Source organism: Betta splendens, chromosome 9 (assembly GCF_900634795.4).
Source record: "Betta splendens chromosome 9, fBetSpl5.4, whole genome shotgun sequence".
NCBI lineage: Eukaryota > Metazoa > Chordata > Actinopteri > Anabantiformes > Osphronemidae > Betta > Betta splendens.
Window position 1 is genome coordinate 11,862,761 of NC_040889.2, and position 14,901 is coordinate 11,877,661.

General features: G+C 45.6%; 2 protein-coding genes across 4 annotated transcripts; one reads left to right on the forward strand and one right to left on the reverse strand.

Moving 5' to 3' along the window:
• Window positions 1-365: 365 nt before the first annotated feature.
• Window positions 366-4,659, forward strand: LOC114862344 (methionine aminopeptidase 2-like). Its single transcript, XM_029162541.3, has 11 exons — window positions 366-575; window positions 1,515-1,601; window positions 1,681-1,743; window positions 1,831-1,933; window positions 2,094-2,255; window positions 2,432-2,613; window positions 2,758-2,852; window positions 2,936-3,032; window positions 3,200-3,303; window positions 3,421-3,536; window positions 3,635-4,659. The coding sequence occupies exons 1-11, from the start codon at window positions 395-397 to the stop codon at window positions 3,885-3,887; spliced, it is 1,443 nt and encodes a 480-aa protein (XP_029018374.1). The 5' UTR covers window positions 366-394; the 3' UTR covers window positions 3,888-4,659.
• A 928-nt stretch (window positions 4,660-5,587) lies between these two features.
• On the reverse strand, window positions 5,588-11,190 carry usp44 (ubiquitin specific peptidase 44). 3 transcript variants are annotated; one of them, XR_005898050.2, is made up of 7 exons: window positions 10,411-11,036; window positions 8,188-9,870; window positions 7,841-8,039; window positions 7,569-7,677; window positions 7,223-7,461; window positions 6,925-7,104; window positions 5,588-6,684 (listed from the first exon to the last, which is right to left on the reverse strand). XR_005898050.2 is itself a non-coding variant. In XM_029162539.3 (6 exons), exons 2-6 carry the CDS (start codon window positions 9,745-9,747, stop codon window positions 6,980-6,982), a joined length of 2,232 nt encoding a protein of 743 aa, XP_029018372.1. In that variant the 5' UTR covers window positions 9,748-9,870; window positions 11,059-11,190; the 3' UTR covers window positions 5,588-6,979. The 3 variants fall into 3 exon arrangements, 2 of the variants coding, with proteins under 2 accessions (XP_029018372.1, XP_029018373.1); XM_029162539.3 differs by lacking the exon at window positions 10,411-11,036 and adding an exon at window positions 11,059-11,190 and having other exon boundaries at window positions 5,588-7,104; XM_029162540.3 differs by having other exon boundaries at window positions 5,588-7,104; window positions 10,411-11,035.
• Between the last annotated feature and the right edge of the window lie 3,711 nt (window positions 11,191-14,901).

Here is a 14,901-nt window from a genome sequence, read left to right on the forward strand (position 1 = left end):
ATAGTGACACTTCCTAAGCTTGTTTACTTATCCACCATAGAAAGTTGCAGAAGATGCCATACAGTTTAATTGTGATTTGTCTTATTTTAATTAATACTTTCAATGTTCCACTGAAAAACATTTCAATCATCCTATACTGATAAGCATAAGGTATAGGCAAATGCATACATTTATGAAATATTGGGACATCCACATAAATATAAAATAATCATAGATTCAACATATCTCCTTCTTATGTTTTATTTAAATTATTTATTATTATACATGTGAATTAACGTGATGGGTGCTAAAACTAAGAATACAATTTTTAAAACCTATCAATTCCGATTGTCAGTGGAGGTAACATCACAATCAGGACTCCCACAACTCCTTGCGCTTCCTTTTCCAAGCAGCCATGCCAGCAGCGGCCCCTGCGAAGATGGCGGATGTAGTTGCGGAGAACGTAGCGGACCAGAAACCAGTCTGCGACCACGAGTTGGACGGAGAGGCGGACGACAAAGAGGAGACCGACCCAGTGGGGGAGACGGCGAAAAAGAAGAAGAAAAAGAAGAAGAAGGCGAAGCCTGCCACGACAGGTAAGGCTGTCACTGATAGCTTCGTGCTAACGACAGTACAGGTAGCAGCTGCAAGCAATGACTAAGACGGAAACGTGCCTTCACAATAAAAGCATTTATTCTTTTTATAGTGTGTGAAAGCGGGTTGACATAACAGAACAACCATGAAATGTATAAGTATGTTTATTGTAGAAAAAATGTTAAGTTTTGTTTTACACGTGTATGTTACAATTATAGGTAATTTATATGGTAAGTCTCGGCAACGAATTGAAAGTCTCACCGGAAGCACCTGGTATAGCACTGCGGTATAACAGGGATATTGACGGTTGTTAGCCGAGCTATTGCTGCGGCGTTGTCGCCTGTTGGGCCTAGAAGCATGACGAGCTGTTCAGTAGCACATTCTAAAGCAGACACGTTCACGCCAGAGGCTGCTGGCGGAACAGGACGTTCCATTTTAACAAGCAATCACTCATGTCCCGATCCAGAAGCTCACTTCGCTCCTTTGTTCTCGGGCTTCGCTGAGTCGCAGCCAAACTTTTCCTGTTTCGTAATTTCTCATTTACGTATAGTTGTTGCGTAATAAACTAAGTCAAATGGCTAGTTTAACAATTGAAGCGTGTTTAAATGCCATGTACTCCGCCCTTTATGTACTAGAACTAGAGTTTCACGAGGCCAGGGACCCACATGAAAACACGTGGGTTAACCTCTGGCAACTGGACCTCGGCTATTATGAACTCACTCCTAAGAAACCTGTTTTATACCTGCACAGCTGAGTCAGGATGGTTATGACTTCAACAATAACGCCAATCTTAAAACAAACGTTTTACCACCATTACCACCATTATAAATTTGTCGTTTAGTTTGTTTGTTTTTGTTTATTTGCTGACACAGCACGTTTCAGCTGCAGCTTGTTTATTGCTTATTGTTCTGTGTATATATAACCGTCCTTTGCTGCTGCAGATGCAGAGGTGAATGGAGTGGCTGAAGTGTCCAAACAGTTGGAGAAGCAGGTGATAGAAGACAAAGAAAAGGAGGAGGGAGAAGAAGGTGATTGTCTGAGTCTAATAAATATAAATCCATTTTCTGCTCAACCAGTCAGTAATTACATGTTGCTTTACTTGTGCAGATGTAGATGATGGGGAGAATTCAGCAGAGAAAAAGAAGAAGAAGAAAAAGAAGAAGAAGGGAGGTAAGTTGAATGTGTGGAAGTGATCCGACTTGGTAAAAACTACAACCGATGAATCAAGTCACTTTGATGCTTCTGTTTTGTATTTAGCCAAAACTCAGACTGATCCTCCTTCTGTGCCCATCTGTGAGTTGTACCCAAGTGGAGTTTACCCCATCGGGCAGGAGTGTGACTATCCCATTGTGCAGGATGGGTGAGCGTCTTTTGTTTTTGTTTTCCCAAATTAAAGTAACTTTCTTATTGCAGGTATTGTCTGTCTGTAGTTATTACACTTTTCATATGATATGGCTTCAGCTCTACAATCAAATGAAACCTGGGTTTAAGGGCCATAATACAGTTGTGTTCTGTTTCAGCCGCCCTGCAGCGTGGCGCACCACCAACGAGGAGAAGCGGGTGCTGGATAAAGCCAACGAGGAGTTGTGGAGCGACTTCAGGCAGGCAGCCGAGGCACACAGACAAGTCCGCCAACATGTCCGCAGCTTCCTCAAACCTGGCATGACCATGATTGAAATCTGGTGAGAAGGCCTTTGTTTCTAAGTTCATCATGAGTTGTTCTTGAAAATGTATAAATGCAGAGGTTTGATAAGCCAAGAATGTCTTTCTGACAGTCAAGGATTCATTTCATTTGTTAAGAAGCAGTGGCCAATATGCTCTGCTGAGTAGGATTTTTCCTGTCTCTTCCTTTCGCTAGCGAGCGACTGGAGGACTGTTCTCGTAAGCTGATAAAGGAGGACGGGCTGAACGCCGGCTTGGCTTTCCCCACCGGCTGCTCCCTGAATCACTGTGCTGCCCACTACACTCCCAATGCCGGCGACACCACTGTCTTGCAGTACAATGACGTCTGCAAGATCGACTTCGGCACGCACATCAACGGTACCACTTGAATGTCATCGGACTTTTTTTTTTTTTTTTTTTTTTTTTTTTTGGCAATATTGTTTAAACAGATCCTGACCGAAATGCCTGCAACTAGAACGTTAAATAAACTAATATGCTGACACACTTTTTTTTTTTGAACAGGACGGATTATAGACTGTGCCTTCACTGTCACATTTAACCCAAAGTACGACAAGCTGCTGGAGGCTGTGCGAGAGGCCACCAATACTGGAATCAAGGTACGACTTCAACACACAGACACACTCAATCTCTCACACGTTGTTGGATCTGCAGCTGAAGTTTGCCTGTTTGTTGGGTGCAGTGCGCTGGCATTGACGTGCGTCTGTGTGATGTTGGAGAGGCCATTCAAGAGGTGATGGAGTCCTACGAGGTCGAACTTGATGGCAAAACGTACCAAGGTGTGTTCTCAGATCAGAACTTTCATTTATATGCAATTGTATCGTTGTATGACAAACAGAAACAAATTAAACATTACCCACAACTTACCAAGTATTATAAAACATCAAAGGCAAATCAAAAAGAAAAAATAAACAGGCTAAATAGTTTGAATTTTGTCTCTTTCCAGTGAAGCCAATCCGAAACCTGAACGGTCACTCAATTGGTCAGTACAGAATACACGCTGGTAAGACTGTGCCAATCGTTAAAGGAGGAGAAGCAACAAAAATGGAGGTGAGTGACTGAAGACTTATTCTTCACCTTTCTGTCTGATGCTTATCATTGACAAAGGTCAAAATATCAGATGAATTTGAGAATCCAAAAAAAGCCTTCATTGCTTTCATTCTGCAGGAGGGAGAAGTTTACGCCATAGAGACATTCGGCAGCACAGGGAAGGGTGTGGTCCACGATGACATGGATTGCTCTCATTATATGAAAAACTTTGATGTTGGCCATGTCCCCATCAGGTGAGTTCATCTGATTTAAGCCTCCATGAGCCCAATGTGAATCCTCTGTCCTCAAAAAAAAGATTAAGATATTGACTCGCTGGTGCTTCCTCCTCTAGGCTGCCCCGAGCGAAGCATCTGCTGAACGTCATCAATGAGAACTTCGGCACCCTGGCGTTCTGCCGCCGCTGGCTGGATCGCCTGGGCGAGAGCAAGTACCTGATGGCCCTGAAGAACCTGTGTGACCTGGGCATTGTGGACCCCTACCCTCCGCTGTGCGACACCAAGGGCTGCTACACGGCTCAGTTCGAACACACCATCCTACTCAGGCCCACCTGCAAGGAGGTGGTGAGCCGCGGAGACGACTACTGACACCCCCGCCCCTCAAAAGCACCGCTACCAGAAATTACCCCTTCGCCACCACACAGCATCTCCAGAACCTGTTAGCAAATCCTCTTTTAAAAAGCAGAAAGAAATAGCTTCAAAAACAGGAAGTGGTTGTCTTGGAACAGTAGTAAAGGATGCCAAATGCTTGTATTCTACCTAAACTGCACAATTTACGCAAAGACAAAAAGACTGGCTCTGAGTTTTCTGTGAACAGCCACATTTACAGGAATTGTAAATGCACGTTTCAGTTTGAGGGGAAACTACGTGGCTTTCTCCATATCCACATTTACCAAAATAAAAACCATACTTTTAAACAGTCATGTGTTTTTAGGCTGCAGCTGCTTTAAGAGCAACTCCTGTATTTAACAGAGTGGGGAAAAAGAATTTACACCCTTGAAGTATCAGTGCCTCCACACTGAAGGTGTTGGAGTCAGTGGACGCTCAGATGCTACTGACGGGGTGTCAGACGTGCTCTGGCCAATGCATGGCCCAGAAACCTCTGCAAACATGATCCTATCACGAAAAGCTCTGGGTGTCGTGATGTGCATGGCACCGTGCATCCACAGCTGTATGTCTGGCTTCTGCTGCTACTCGAGGGATTGCTGCACTCTGGCCCTCCTCTCATCCTTTTTTGGTATTTGGACGATATCTATGAAATGGTTGCTGCCACTGTATGTCCCTAGATAAAATGCTTCATTTTGAACTCCCTGAAAATGTTTTTGTAAGAAACGGATAATTAAAACACTTTTGCTCATTGTGGGCTGCCGTTGTCTGTTGCCAGTAAATAGACTTGATTATTCATCTAAACTGATGCCGGGTTCGTTTTGTTCAATCAGCACCACTTGTTGCCTACTCTTGAAACGTGGACTAAAAAACTGCAAATACGAACATGAGCAGCTTTGTTACCCACTTTAGTATAAAACCACAATTTGCTGCGAAAACAACTTGCATTTATAGAGAAAATGGTGCAAGTAAGATTGAGTTTTGCTTGTTAGGATTTGGGCCTAATGTATAAATTATTAGTTAATAAAGATCTATGCATTAGTGTTTTTTTTTCTCCAAGATTTTATGATAATTTCATCAGAGCTATAGTTGATAAATGGACCTTCAGGTTTTATAGTCCTCTTGAATGTTTTGTGCATCTGTGATGGAGATGGCAGCTACTCTATAGACAAGTCGAGTCAGTATAGAATACACGCTGGTAAGACTTTGAAGAAACAACAAAAAAGGTGAGTTACTGAAGACTCGTTCTTTGCCTATTCTCTCTAATACAATACAAAAGTAAGCAGCTTTAAAAATCCAGATTTTATGTATGTAATGATGGGTTACTTCAATCCTGCAGGATTAAGACATTCGGCAGCACAGGGCAAAGCATGGTCCACAAAGACATAGATTGCTCTTGTGGAAAGCTTTGATGTTGGCCACATCCCCATCAGGTGAGTTCATCCAACTCAAGCATCCATGAGCCTAGTGTGAATCCACTCATTGCTCCAAACACATGTTTGGCCAAAGGTTACAAACTCAGGCCACTGGCTGGATTTCCATGTCTTCCAACTCCCACTGATTATGTTGATCACATGTGTTCAGTCAGCTGTATAAGCCAACTGAAACCTGATCAGGGACATCCTGTAGGCTTGAACTTTAACACATGTAAACTACAGAATAACCAGGAGAGAGCGTTTATAAAAAAAATGAAAAAAAGTTCTCATTTATTGAGGTATTTTTTTTTAAACGTTGAGGTAAAAATTTGCATAGTATAACTTCCATAACTTTACACACATCCATGAAGTAGTAATCCAAAAACTAACAATGTGTCACAAAGCATGCTTTGAATTCCTCTGATGGATGAATCAAGACATCGTGATTCAGGAGATCACAATACAACTTTCTCCAGTATGGAGATTTCACTGTCTGTCAAGTAAAAGCTTTTCGAAATTTACTGCCCATGGTAAATGAACACTCACACATACTTACTGGTGATCAGTGAAGGCAGAACTGCTGGCAGTGTTGAACAATCAAAGGCTGGACATAGAAAACAGTCAATGGCCTTTTAAGAATACATTCAGAATCTAAATGCTGGTTTGTGTGGGACTACAGCAATGCACTGATATGAACTATAAAAATATATTATCAAAGGGCACTTTTCTCTCAGTTGGGGTCCAGGTTGGTTCATACTCTGAAGATCATTACATTCTGGAGCAGAGAGGTGGCAGCATTTAGCCAAAGGTATCTCTTTGGAAACGTTTTCCCTCTAAGTCTGTCGTAAGAGAGAGGAAAAAGACTTTTGGAAATTTTAGCAGGTTCAAAACATATCCCCCAAAACTTTGGCTTGAAGTCTTTCAGTTTTCCTGACAGACCCAGGGCACTTCAGAGTGGAACACTTTTTGCTCCGCTCTTGTACGAATCTTAACCTACGAACAGAGTCAAAACACTGTTGACTACCTAATGTAGAAATTAGTGCATTTCTGGCAGGAGATCAGTTGAAAACAGTCGCGTTGTTGACATCTGCCAAACCGTTTGCCTGTCTCTCTCTAAGAGAGGCCATTTCTAATGAGTGAAGGGACATTTTACAACCTTACATCCAGTTCTGTGTCGACTATCTAAAGTGACTGAGAAACAGCTGATTTCAACAAACAGCACTTACAATCAACAAGCCAGCAGACCCAGGCGGACACCCCGTGCACGCACCTGTACCACGTGTGGAGAACACGGCGCAGGCACGGTCATGCCCAGCCTGGGTGTTTTGGCTGCTACCGAGACTCGTCTTGGCTGATACGCTCTTCTTTAGAATAAAAAATACAAAAAAGTACACAAATCACAAATGCCACCATATTTTAAAAATACCTACATATGAACACCATGTACAGTACAAGCAGTCCACAAAGTAGAACCAGGGTTTAAAAAGGAGTCCTTGCTCTCTTCTTCTTTAGAAAAATAGACTAAAAACACTCACACCAAGACATCAATGCCCCAATAAAAAGAGGGGTGAGAAAGAGCGACAGGTTGCCTGATCTCTTCTCACCGAGTGGTCAGGCTGCAGCAGAACAGGAGGGGCAGGAGTTCATGAGCGTGTGGTCCTATAGCGGCCGGTCTTTGTCCTGAGTTACTCGTTGTGTGTAGAAGAGGATGTAGGCCTGAGCGCGGCAGACCTCCTCCACTGAACACACATTCAGCTTAGAGTCATTACAGTGAACCCAGAAGCCTGCAGGGGAGGACAGGGGATTCGTATGAAGCCATTATACTTCATGTCATGAGTTTTATTTAGCCGTGTGTGTAAGAACAGAACTGCAGCAGGCTGACAGTGATGCATCTAAACCCACCTCCTTCTGTGTTGTAGCAATAAGCAGTGTAGTGGCCGGAGCCGAAGCCTTTCCCATGATGCATTACCACAGCGGAGAGTTCGTAGAGGAAGTGCTTGGGCCGCGGTGAGCCTGGAGAGCTCGGGCTGCTGGGCTCAGCTTTGGGCGAGGGATCCCGGCAGCAGTAGGACTCCATGTTGAGAAGCTGGTCGAAGCTGACGTGGACTCCGATCTTCTCTCTGTGGTGCCGCCCGGACCACCTGGGGACCAATCACAAGCCTCGTCGATCATGCATTTGTTGACCCTTCTTCTATTTGGATTTAACTTACAAACCCGGGCAGTGAACTTCGATCTAAGGTTTTCTTACCTAAAGCGCTTAAGGTGAAGGCGAAGGACTTGAGGCAGTTTGTGGACCTTCAGCTGTTTTTGTGCTTCTGTGAGGGTGACCGGTTTGGAGGTGGTCCGACGCCGGGCAGCTGCACGATAGGAGAGTTACTGCTTAGTTCTCACAGCCAAAAAGTTATATTAAAACTGATACACAAGTTCTGTTGCTGCTTTAAAAAAAGTCTACACATGTTTATAATAAAAACTGAAACAAGGAACAGAGTCTGCTGTAATATGTTCTGTCACATGACTCACGATTACACTGGTCACAGGCGTAGATGTTTCCCTCCAGTGCTTCGGTCTCTGTAAACTTGGCCAGCATTTCTGTCAAGTGGCACGAAGCCTGTGCAGCTGACTCCCTGCTGTTACTGTGGTAGCGCTCAGGGAACTCCAGAGACAGATCCCAGAACGGCTCCACGGTGTTGGAGCGGTGGTCGCACGCCAGGCACGTCACCTGAACACAGGCAAATGAAGGAATGTGAGGTTCCTCTGAATCATAAACCTTTAGTTGTAAACAGTAAACAGAAATTTAAATGAGAGACAATGAGTCAGGGGAAGCAGTTACAGAGGTAGGTAGGTAGGTAGGTGTGTGTGTCCCAAACCTGACTGAGCAGCTGGCCGTGAAAGATGGTGTTGACCACACTGAGCACCTGCTTGATCAGTCGTTTCTGTGTCTGTGGGACTCCAGCAGTCGTCGTGTGCTTGCCGGTGCTCTCCAGCTCGTGCTGCACCTTGTCCAGCAGTTCACACAGGAACTCCTGGGCATCCTGCTGGGCGTAGCCCCTGAATGCCGGGATCAGCTGCCACACCGAGTGGAGCATTGCAAAAGGCGACACCAGCGCCCACTTGCCAGACCACATAACCTGGAACAAGGTGTGCAGCTCGTGGCAGAGGGAGATGTGCTTGGAGCTGGGCTCTTTGGGTTGTATGAGCTCCATGCTGCAGGCACGCGAGGCCCCGCCACTTAGCCCTGTCCCAGAGCCAGAGCTGGCCTGAAGGCCCTTCCTCTGAGACAGGGGAGGGTCAGACGAGGCCTTCCCTGCCAGCTGGCCGTGGACAGCAGATGCCAGCAGCTCCAGTGCCTGGGTCAGATCCAGGCGCAGAAAACACTCCCTGAAAACATGCAGGTGGCTCAGCACCTGCAGAATGGAGTTCATGTAACAGGTGTTGCCTAAATTCCTCAGTCCGGTCACTCCAGGAGTGACAGTGGGTCGCCGTTTCAAAGGCGAGCCACCTTGTTTGGCAGTCTGCTTGCGACACACAGCAGTTTGGACGGGGCAAGGGGACGCTGGGCGCTTTTTGAGCCTCGATTCAGACACAGACAAACGGCCCCGGGGCTTAGAGGGCGGCTGGAACCTTTTCGATCGTGCAGCTTTCTTGGGGGTGGGAGTGGGAGTGGCCGGGCGCTGAGTCCGTGTTCTGCGGGTGGCAGTCGGGGGAACTGTCTTTTTCTTGCCACGCGTACTTCGCCGTGGTGTTGTGACTGCTGCATCTGCAACTCTCCGGCTCTTCCGACGTAAGCGGCGACTTTTTCTGATAGGAGCGTTGTCCAGCTCCTCCTGCAGCTGCCTTTTCAGAGCTCGCCTCCTTTCCTTCGCCTCCTTCCTCTGTTCCTCCTCCTCCTCCCTCTTCCTCTCTACTTCTGCCGTCTTCTTCCCACATTCGGTGAGTCCAAACCAGAAGCGAAAGACGCGTCCCATAAGCGACCTGCGGCGGTGCCAAAGAGCAGTAAACATCCTGTCTTCGTCCCGCAGCTGCAGCTCGCGGGCCCCGGATGGCATGAGAGCATCAGGGGCAGCGCTGGCTGAGCGGAGCGTGCGCCCACTGCGGGTGGTGACCTCATAGCACTGGCTCTGGATGGCGCTGAGTGTACTTCGTAGCAGTTTGAGGTCTCCAGTGGCGTTATCGTTCAGAACATAGTCATCACATAAGTAACAAAACACATAGAGTTCGTTAACCTCCATAGCCAGCGGGTGGCGCTGCTGCTGGAAGTGCTGGAGAGCATGTTCCTCGATGTAGCGCCCGCATGCCACATGAGCGCAGCCGAGACAGGCCCAGATGGACTCCGTGGTGTTGCAATCGACACAGTGCCACTTCTGGGGGTTGAGGATGGAGTGGTCTGGGGCCAGCCGCAGCCGCCCCACATGCTTACACCTGTCCATTACACACACCTGCCTGCCTGGCTGCGTCAGTCAGTAACTGACCGTCAGTGTTTGAGTCTGTGTGTGTCAATGTTTTACACTGGCTTCATATCACCATGGTCCCCTCCCAGGGCATGATGGTGTCTAGAGAAAACAGAGCCGGTCTGATTAGTGAAGGGAATACGAATTAGTGATGAAAACACATTTGGGACATTCTGTTTCCTGGAATTCCACACAATAAAATGATCTGCTTCTAATCTGATATCAAAGGACTGTTATGTGGACATCACTACACACAACCACTGAAATAACAGGATAGACCATGTTAAAAGCTACCAGCGATTTTCACTCAGACACAAAAAGTGTTGGAGAAAAGGTGTTTCTTTCTTTACTTTAAATTAAAGAAGTATCCCCTAAAAATTTAAAGGGCAAGTGTGTTTAGCAGTTTTATTTAAGGGGTTGGCGTGTGTACTCAGTGAAGGCCCATCACATTGTGCTGTCATGAACGTCTGCAGCCAGTGTGACATAAAATAAATCCAGGACAGACCTTATTGACTTCCAGCTTCACATGTAGCTGTTTATAAAATGTTGGAGCATTAAAGTAGTTCAGCAAAACCTTTAGCTCGTATCAGACAAGCGATGACCATCCTGTCACCCCAGTCAGTACAGATGGACGTGACCAACCTCATAGATTAACCATCACCAGAGCTTCAGGGTTGCCATGCATCAAGTCGAGGTCTGAAACAGCAAACAGTTTCTGCCAGCAAAGTTTTAGCAGCAGGTTAGCGCGCTTTGACCGGTTTGTCCTTGTGATGCATGATCCGAAGCGGCTGGAAGCACAAAAGGAGCGCACGAAGAGATTCCGGCTCACCGGGCAACAAGACGTGCAATAAGGTTGGTGTAACCGGTTCAGGTATGATGCAGAGCTAAGGTTAAGTAGCCGGCTAACTGGGATGCAGCCAACGTTATAAAATACCGACTTCAAACAAAAAGACAACACGAATATCTGTATGAAGCTAACAGCTCACAGTTAAAGTCAATTAAAACGCGAACATATCACGCGAGAGGGCAGCGCGTATTCTATCTTCGCTAATCGTTTATTTATTCAAAAGCCTGAGCCTTATTCTTGATGCTAACATTAGCCTAGCATGCTAACTCGCGCTAACCTGCCAGGCTAACTGTAATGATCCCAACAAGTTGAGGCGCTAGCCGGAGCTCGGCCGCCGGCGGCGGACTCGGCTTTTAAGGTCGACCAGCTGGAGGTGTTTTAACCAGATGCAGCGTATGATCGGCTACACCGTTACCGGCGCGTGGTGACAGAAAAGAGCGTACCGAGCCTCTCCTTCACGGCAGTAACTCCTCCGTTTGTGAAATGATCGCCATCTTGTCAGTCCCTGTCGCGTGGTCTTAGCTCGAGCGCGTCCTCGCTACGTGACGTTGTTGTTGTTTATATTATTGTTGTTGATGGGGGGTGTCTCATGTCAAAGTTCAGCGATAATAGGTTGTTTTTTTCACCCTGTTGTTGCAGTTCTGTTTATTAATTAATACAGTTTCACAACCTTGAAGTTTGCTGTAGTTTAGCCCTGATTTTTTGTAAGAGACGTGCAACAGCTATAATATTGTGTATATATAGTATTATGCAGTAGTTAGAGGATACTTAGTGTGTTAACCCGAATAAATAAGTTATACAAATTTTGTGACAATCAAGTCATTTATCTCCAGTTTCTTACTGCACAGGACAGAAGTAAAATACTAAAATAACAGTTGTACTACTATAACAGTACGTATATTCTCCTCCTCCTCCTGTCTTCTTCTCCAGAATATACTCGTATATTCTGCACGGGAAATGTGACTCTGATGGACAATAAACACAAAGTAGCAGAAGACAAAAGCACTTTAGTTGAAGGTCAAAATAAGTAAGAAATAGAGGAGGAACTGGACAAAGTGATGAAGTACGTGCACTACTGTATTAAACGACTAGGGGGCAGAGTCGTGACGTTCTAATGACTGCACCGTGTATTACCAGTTATTCATGTACTTAACACTTAATATTTGTTTACTACGTCCTAAATATTAATATGAATACATTTTATAATAAAAGGAGTCAACGTTCTGCACTACTCAAATTATAGATGCAAGTTTCCAAAAGATTTTCCACTATTACTCATCGGATGCTGTCCCCAGGTAAGTGCCTATAATTTACTTTTAGACAAGTAGAAAAACTACATACTGTTTTTTAGAGATGCACTTATTGGCTATTATTTGTTTTTGTCCGAGGTTGTATATTGAGGGAGCAGACCACATTTTATGATCTTTGAATCCATGAAACCAAATACTTGTAGAGTCAATCTCTAGTTGTACTATGCCAGATATTCTCAGTTGCCTTTGTTTCTTGTTTGTTGTTGTATGTGTGTTTTTGCCTTGTGTCGCTGAGGTTCAGGAACTGGGTATTTAAAAGTTTTGTGTGTTGGTGTGTGATGCAGGTGTCGCACCTCATGCTGGTCAATGTGGGCTAGTGGCACTCCTGTGCCGGTAGATCCTGTCAGACTAAACACCATATAATGTTGTGTAAAATATAAAAAAACACGAAAAACCGCATCAGCAGCAGCCAATGAAACTAACGTGAGTCAGAATTATGAACAGGAATCTTTATGTAAATATTGGAGTAATTTCACATCAGGTAACATCTGTAAGCCCAAAGGTGGGAGGGAGTAGTCTTCCATGGAGGAGGACTTTTCATCTCAACACACACACCGGCTGCACGTGAAGGCTCCGTGTTATGTACTGATTCATGGGGAAGTGATCCATGCACACCCTCCTAGGCCCCCGAGGAGCAGGGGCCGAGTGTGGCAATAGGTGCGTCTGTCCCTGCACCAGAGCTGTGGGGGAGAGATTAAGGCGCTCTGTGAGTGACTCAGGGAAAGAGGTATGTGTTGATGTGCCATGCGATGCCTGTGAATCACCGCTAATGTTTTTCGCTCTCTATGTCCCCAGGCCTTCACCGCCGTCGTGTCCACACATGCCGCCTTTTCATCTGCATTCCCTCCTGCTTATAAACACCCTTTTTTTGTTACTGTACTTCTGGGGACTTATGTTTGTTCACTAACTTAATACTCAAAGCTGAGTTGTTCAACACTTTCACTATTTCTTAGTGTATTGTTTCCCCCCAGGGGTTTTGGTTTAGCTCAGTGTTTGGATTTTACAGCCTGTTTATTTCTCCATCATCATCAACCTGCTCTACACCAGCCACAGGTGGATAAAGGTAAAAAACAGAAAGTACCTGCATCTGTCTGTCTGGTAGGTGTCTGTGTGGAGAAAGCAACCAGCCAAGGTCTGGTGTGCTCACATATTAAGGTGCAAGGCTGTGTAACACCTCCTTTAGGAGTTAAACCCTCACACTGGAAGAGACTCTACTTTGTTTTAGTTATTACTTATGTCTGGTGCTCATCGTGCATTTTGTGGTTGATGTGGACACTTTGGTTTCCTTCGCTTTTGGCCGTTTTGTGTCTTTTCTCAATTTTGACATTAATTTCACATTGATTTTTTTATTGGTTGTATTGTATTGAGGACGAATAATATATAAAGAGATGATTGAATTAAAACATGGCTCACATCATTAGTTCTAGGGCATTTAAAATAATAATAAACAGTCTAACCATGTTTCCTTTCCATCTAAACCCACGTGTCATAAACTTAACCTACAGTTACCTTCAAAGAAATCATTATGATATCTTCACACGTCAACCAAGACCAGCATAATTACAGAGCAGCCTTTATGGCCTGGACCTCGAAGGGGCGCTGGTGGCAGCGCCGGTGAAAGGAAGCGGTTCCGGTTGCTTCATGGTGGCGTTAACGCAGCTGGATACGCTGACGGCTCTGTGGCGGGTGAAAGCACAGGTGCTGGTGAAGCCGGGGGAGATGCTTTACAGCCTGTATACAAGCACGTCTACAGGTCTTCAGCGGGTCTTCAGGCTGACGGTTGCGTGACAGCGTGTGCGAGTGTTATAAAGACCGGCCCGGCCCGTCGACATGTGATGGCTCGATGACATCAGGCCCTTGTTTGCGTGGCTGTATAATGATCAGCAGTAGCGTCTCAATCACTGTGCTATGTCAACATCGCCCTCCCTGTTCTGGCTTGCTCTGAGGCTCCTCAGCTACAAGACATTCCTGATGCAGGTCTGCATGTGTGTGCGCCTTCGTGCGTGATTAAGTGAAACCAAAGCGCGGGATGTTTTTAGGTGAAGCACTCTCACTCAGGTTTCCTGTCTGAGTGAATCACGGCTGGACCCATGATTCACACACGCGTTCTCTGACCAGGCGGCCTTTCCTGCCTGTCGCTGGCTATGCACACATTCATCTCTGTAACAGTGTTGCTATTTAAACCCGTCTAACTCTGGCAGCTAAGGCTACAGGAATTAATATTTTACCCTTTAAGAAACTGAAGAAAATTTAAAGAATCTTCTTTTTTTTTGATTGACAGCAGGCTCTGAAATAAGTCACGGCGCCTTTAACATAACTTTGAAGTCTCATTTTATCCAAATAGGTTGAACCTGAGCCTGAGTTGTATAGACTTGTACTCAGTTTAGGAATGAACTGTGGTGTGTGTTACACAGCGGTGATGCTGGAGACAATGTGCTGCAGGTTCCACTGTTTAACATGTGGATTTGTTGAATAATAATAATAGACAGAAGGGGCCTCGCGTGATGTCGGAATACGCTGGCTGGCAGGTGTTTTCCTGCTGGAACCTGCATGATAAGCTTCATGTATTTATTCGTACGTACGCTGGAAAGCTCACTATTTGGGAGCAACCATGAAAAGGCTGAGCGGCTCGTTTGTTGTAACGGGAACCTGCTCCTTGGCATCTTTCAGGCATTCGTCCCGAGTTCCATAAAGTTTTGTGCATTCATTATTCCATGTTGTGTCACAATAAGACCGTGGTCCATGCGATGCTGTTATCTTCTTTCTAAAACATTTTTCAGTAACAGTAGACGCAGCGCGAGGACCGGGTCCTTATCGGACCGGTGAAACCTTATCCTGGACCTCAGGGTGCTGGTAGATGTGTGACACACTTAGCAGTGTGGGGGCGTCTGTCTCAGGGTGCTGGCACCATTGTGACTCCCAGGCTGTGGCTGGGGACGGAGGCGGAGGCGGGGGAGGAAGGGGGAGGACTTATTG